The sequence below is a fragment of the Neophocaena asiaeorientalis genome, unplaced genomic scaffold (genome assembly GCF_003031525.2).
Source record: "Neophocaena asiaeorientalis asiaeorientalis breed wild unplaced genomic scaffold, Neophocaena_asiaeorientalis_V1.1 scaffold357, whole genome shotgun sequence".
NCBI classification, from domain to species: domain Eukaryota; kingdom Metazoa; phylum Chordata; class Mammalia; order Artiodactyla; family Phocoenidae; genus Neophocaena; species Neophocaena asiaeorientalis.
The window spans coordinates 3,480,536-3,485,658 of NW_020173270.1; the positions used below are offsets into that span (position 1 = coordinate 3,480,536).

Below are 5,123 nucleotides of genomic sequence, written 5' to 3' on the forward strand. Positions count from 1 at the left end.
GAGTCAGTGTTTCATGGGGACAGAGTTTCAGTTTGGGAAGATGAGAAAGTTCTGGAGATGATGGTGGGGATGGTTGCCCGACAATGTGAATGTATTTAATGCCACTGAGCTGTGCCCTTAAAAGTACCATTTTAATGGTAAATTTTGTGTTTTCTATTTGACCACTAGTTTTAGAAAATTACACACACACCCCAAACCAAATCCTGCTCCGTCCTCCACTCCTTGGGCCCCTTCTGGGCAGTGCTGTTAGGGCCTCACAGTGGCACACGTGTTCCCTGCCCAGGTACCGGCCAGCCCAGAAGACGGACAGCCTTGGGGAGAGCGGCTCGCACGGCAGCCTGCACAGCACACCTGAGCAGGCCATGGCTGCCCAGAGCCAACACCACCAGCAGTACATCGGTGAGCCCCCCACCCCGGCACAGGGCCTGCTGGCAAGGCTCTGGGGCCACTCGACACCGCTGGGGCTGGGTTTCGGCACCAGCAGCATCTACAGGGATACTTTAGACAGTTTTCTTGTATATCACCTTTTCAATTACATAGAAAGTTCTAGATAAACCCTCTGTGGAATCCCTGAGACTTTAGAATAATCAGCATGTTCCTCCCAAATTAATGGATATTAATCCAAAAATAATGGATTAAAGTGACCATCATAAAAATAAGTAAATAAGGACTCTGTGCTTCCACGGCAGGAGGTACGGGTTTGATCCCTGATCGGGGAACTAAGGTCCCACAAGCCGCGTGGCTCGGCCCAAAAATTAAAATATAAAATGTACTAAACTGAAAGAAAATAAGTAAAATGAAATGCCCGTCGGAAAGAAGACTGGATGTACTTTCAGCTGAGCCGGGCCCCTCCCTGGGAGAGTCCCTCCCCAGCTGGCACCGTCCCTGCCCCGGAGTGACGGGATACGCTAAAGACGTGGGTGGCCTCCGTGTACTTTAGTGTATCTTTGAGCCCCGACTGAACCCTCCCCTGTTGGGTCTTCTGGAGACGCTGTCACCCACCTGGGCGCCCCCAACGCTGGGGGGATGGAGTGCACGATGTGTGCTAGGCCAAGGCCCTGTGCTTTGTGCGTCACCGGGAGCTGACGATGTTGTCCCCTCCCTGCACCTGGGAAAACCAAAGCTTAAGGGTTGTGTGGTGTGAGAGGAGCCAGGGCTGGCATGGGGTCACCAACACGTACGGCCGGTGTCCCCAGCCCTGCTGACCTGCCCCCGCGTTCCACCCCCCACCCCGCCACAGATGTGTCCCACGTCTTCCCGGAGTTCCCGGCGCCCGACCTGGGCAGTGTCCTGCTGCAGGAGAATATCACGCTGCACGACATCAAGGCCCTTCAGCTGGCCTACCGGCGGCACTGCGAGGTGACTGCCCCCTGAACCCCGAGCCCAGGCCCTGGGGGCTCCGGTGGGCGCCTCGGTCAGCTGCGCGAGGCCAGTGCCAGAGCATCACTGGGTGTCCCCGCCGGTGACAAGGAGCAGACAGGACTGGCCCCCCCCTCCCTCTGGCCAAGGGGTGGATGGAATCTTCCTTCGTTCACTCCCATCCCCTCTCGTGGTCTGTCTGGGTTTGGAAAGACCCCGCCGCAGCCCGTATCCCGGCCGCTTGCTTGGCATATGTGACTGCTTGGCAGTCACATGGTGTGAGTACAGCGGAGTGTTTATCCAGCCGTGTTTATTCCTAGGCCACTTTAGATGTCGTGATGAACCTCCAGTTCCACTACGTTGAGAAGCTGTGGCTTTCCTTCTGGAATTCTAAAGCCTCCTCCAGCGACGGCCCTGCCTCTCTACCTACCAGGTACTGCCCGTCAGCCCCCAGACAGGCCTCAGTTTCACGGGGCCTGGGTTTGCCCTGCAGACCGTCTCCTGCTGACACCCACAAATGCACCAGCTTTTCAAGAATCAGCACTCAGACCCCCTCACGCACGTGTGGTCTTTCCTCTGACTTGGTGTGCGACTCGTATGGCATTTCCCTTTGTTCGGCGTGGATCTCAGGGGTGACCACGGGGCAGGGAGCTTGCCTGCCCCAGGTGGTCCTGCAGCCTCACTCGGCTTATCCTGCGAGAGCAGGCCCCGGGCTGACGGCTCACCTGTGTCCCCCGTGACCCCGTCCCCCACAGCGACGAGGAGCCGGAGGGCGCCGTCCTCCCCAAGGACAAGCTGGTATCTTTGTGCAAGTGCGACCCCGTGCTCAGGTGGATGAGGACCTGCGACCACATCCTGTACCAGGCGCTGGTGGAGATCCTCATCCCAGACGTGCTGCGGCCCGTGCCCAGTAAGCGCCCCTCCCCACACCCCTGCCCGCGACCTCCCCAGAGGAGACTCCCAGAGTGGAGGCCAACCGAGGTCGCGGGACAGCCTCGGGGGGCGGGGGCTGAGTCGGGTTCTAACCCGCTTCCCCCCCAGCTGATCTGACGCTGAGCTCGGCTTCCTCCCAGCACTGTGAGTCTGCAGCATGAAGGGGTGGATTCTTCAGACCTTCTCCAGATTCCAGCGGCCTTGACTGAGGAAGGGAGAGAAAAGGAGATGGTGGCCCTTGATGGCTACACCCGTCTGGGGCTGATGCGGGCCGTGGGGACCCCCCCAGGGCCTCTGCCGCCACCCGCCCTTGTGGCCTCCGGAGGTGGTGACAACACCCGCCACCAGGGGGCGCCCGCCTGCAGGCCCCCTACATAGGGGCTGTCCCTCGGGCCCCCAGGACGCGAGTCCCGACCTCGTGAGGGCGAGGAGGCCGGGCGCTGAGCCTCGCTCTTCCCCAACGGCTGCCTGTTAACATCCATGCCTGTTAGCGCTGGGGAACCTCCATCTTTTTGATGACCTGGTCTGCTGCTTTTTTTTGCCAGAAAATGGGAAACAGCAAAACCGTTGCAGTTCTCCTTTGGCCTTGCCAGCCTGGAAACTGTTCAGTGTAGTGTGCTTTTAGAGTCTCTGTGTATTAAGGTTTGAGATTGGGGTATATTTCCTTTTATAACACTAGGGGTGGTTTTCTTTTTTCAAAAAAATGTATTTCTTATTGCAAGCCATCTGAAAATAAATTTGGAAGTTGGTAGAATATGTTTACATGCACGTGTGTATATCAGGGTCTCCCCCCTCCACTCAGCCCAGTGACATCGGGGTGGGTCCGTCCCCGGGGGGCGATCCTGGGCACTGTGGCCCCATCCCCTCTATGCCAGAAGCCGCCCCAGTGTGACAACCATGATGTCCCCAAACATGGCCCAGTGTCCCCCGGGGTCAGGATCACCCCAGGTGAGAACTGCCAGCATAGACAGGTAGATGAGCAGAGATCAACGGCGCTGGCCCCAGTTCCTACTCAGCATCTCCGTCACTAAGTGCCCTAAATTCTCACCATCCATCTCTTCTCCTCTGTGTTGCTTGTTCTCGGTGGGTGGTCATTTCCACGGCATGTGCACCTCTTACACGTGAGCTGATTCTGACAGGCAAGACTGCCTTTCTCACCGTTAATACTTGTGTCCCCCAGGTACCCTGACCCAGGCCATCCGCAATTTTGCCAAGAGCTTGGAAGGCTGGTTGACGAACGCCATGAGTGACTTCCCACAGCAGGTCATCCAGACCAAGGTAACGGTCGGGGTTGGGGTCTGGGCCTCCAGACCACGCTGCGGGGTGGTGGGGGGGGAGGGCAGAGGCTACAGCCTGGGGCCCCCTCGGGCCCCGCTGTGCTGTGAAGGGAGGGGGCTCCTGTTCCTCTGCCCCCAGGGAACTGGAGGACCGCTGGGCCCCAGAGAAAGGGGGCTGCTGCTGTGTGTCCTGAGGGTAAGTGGTCCTTCCAGGAAGGCCCAGGGCTGGGCTGCTGCTGGTGGAGGACAGGTGCTGACTGGGAGTGCCTGACAGAAGATGTCTTTGCTGTGATACTTTTGGGTGGATTCAGAGCAGATCGAGTGTTGCTCTGCTCGTCATAGGAGGGGGATTTAACCTCTTTGTGGTCACCCTTACTGCTAGCGTCTCAGCCACAGGTCAGCATGTAAAACATGGCCATCAGGCCTACCTGTGGAAAAGAGGCGATCCCATTCCCTTCCCGAGAGCGTTCTTACGGCCTCAGACAGGCGGGGCCAGATCTGGGCATCCCGCCTGCCTGCTCCCCACAAGCAGGAATCGCCTGGGTAGCTGTTCAAAAGTGCGGATTTCCAGGCCACACCTCGCAACGTCTGATCCAGTGGTGCCTGGGAATCGGTATTTTTACTGTCCCTCCCAGAGAGCCAGAGGAATCCTAGAAGCCAGGGCCTGGCCACGCTGTGCTGAATTCTAACTCACCTGTGCCGTGGCGTCCGCTGTAGATGCCACTCCGTGCGTTGGTGACGCCCGTGTCCCTCACTGATTCTCAATTTGGGGGTCTCTGAGACTGTCCGGAGGACGGGTCCCTCTCCCCTGCCAGAACAGCTCTCTCCTGGTCCCTCCGCCGCCACGCCCCTGAGAAGAGAGAGACAGACAGGCTTAGCCTCACACCTTCCCGGGCCCCAGGTCGGCGTGGTCGGCGCCTTCGCACAGACCCTGCGGCGCTACACGTCGCTCAACCACCTGGCGCAGGCGGCCCGGGCAGTGCTGCAGAACACGGCGCAGATCAGCCAGATGCTGAGCGACCTCAACCGCGTGGACTTCGCCAACGTGCAGGTGACTGTCCTGCGCGCCTCCCCGCGGCCTGGGACCGGGGCGCGTGGACCCGGCTTCCGCCCGCTAGAAAAATGCGCAGACCCACCAAACGCAGCCTACCGCAAGACCGGCCCCGCACCCGGGCCCGGCCCATGCTTCTGTTGCATGAAAAGGGTCGGGGTTGAGGCACCCACAGTCCTCGGGGACACCCGGGCTCCACTGCGTGATCATCCCCCTGGCCTCCAGGCTCTGGGATGACGCCTTGGCCCATTTTCATTAAAATTTGCCTTCTGGGGCTTCCCTGGTGGCGCAGTGGTTGAGAGTCCGCCTGCCGATGCGGGGGACGTGGGTTCGTGCCCCGGTCCGGGAAGATCCCACATGCCGCGGAGCGGCTGGGCCCGTGAGCCATGGCCGCTGAGCCTGCGCGTCCGGAGCCTGTGCTCCGCAACGGGAGAGGCCACAGCAGTGAGAGGCCCGCGTACCGCAAGCAAAAAAAAAAAAAAAAAAAAAAATATACTCTTCCC

At 59.4% G+C, this 5,123-nt stretch overlaps 1 protein-coding gene across 6 annotated transcripts in view; it reads left to right on the forward strand.

Annotated features, from left to right (window-relative positions):
* Window positions 1-5,123, forward strand: part of RFX2 (regulatory factor X2) — a 98,854-nt gene that overhangs the window by 85,660 nt on the left and 8,071 nt on the right. For 3 of the 6 annotated variants that reach the window (XM_024745727.1, XM_024745730.1, XM_024745732.1), the window contains 7 exons: window positions 284-399; window positions 1,241-1,359; window positions 1,680-1,792; window positions 2,115-2,269; window positions 3,473-3,570; window positions 3,709-3,765; window positions 4,471-4,620. In XM_024745727.1, coding sequence (XP_024601495.1) covers window positions 284-399; window positions 1,241-1,359; window positions 1,680-1,792; window positions 2,115-2,269; window positions 3,473-3,570; window positions 3,709-3,765; window positions 4,471-4,620 — 808 coding nt within the window. The remainder of the gene's footprint in view (window positions 1-283; window positions 400-1,240; window positions 1,360-1,679; window positions 1,793-2,114; window positions 2,270-3,472; window positions 3,571-3,708; window positions 3,766-4,470; window positions 4,621-5,123) is intronic. The other 3 variants (XM_024745728.1, XM_024745729.1, XM_024745731.1) reach the window with 1 other exon arrangement.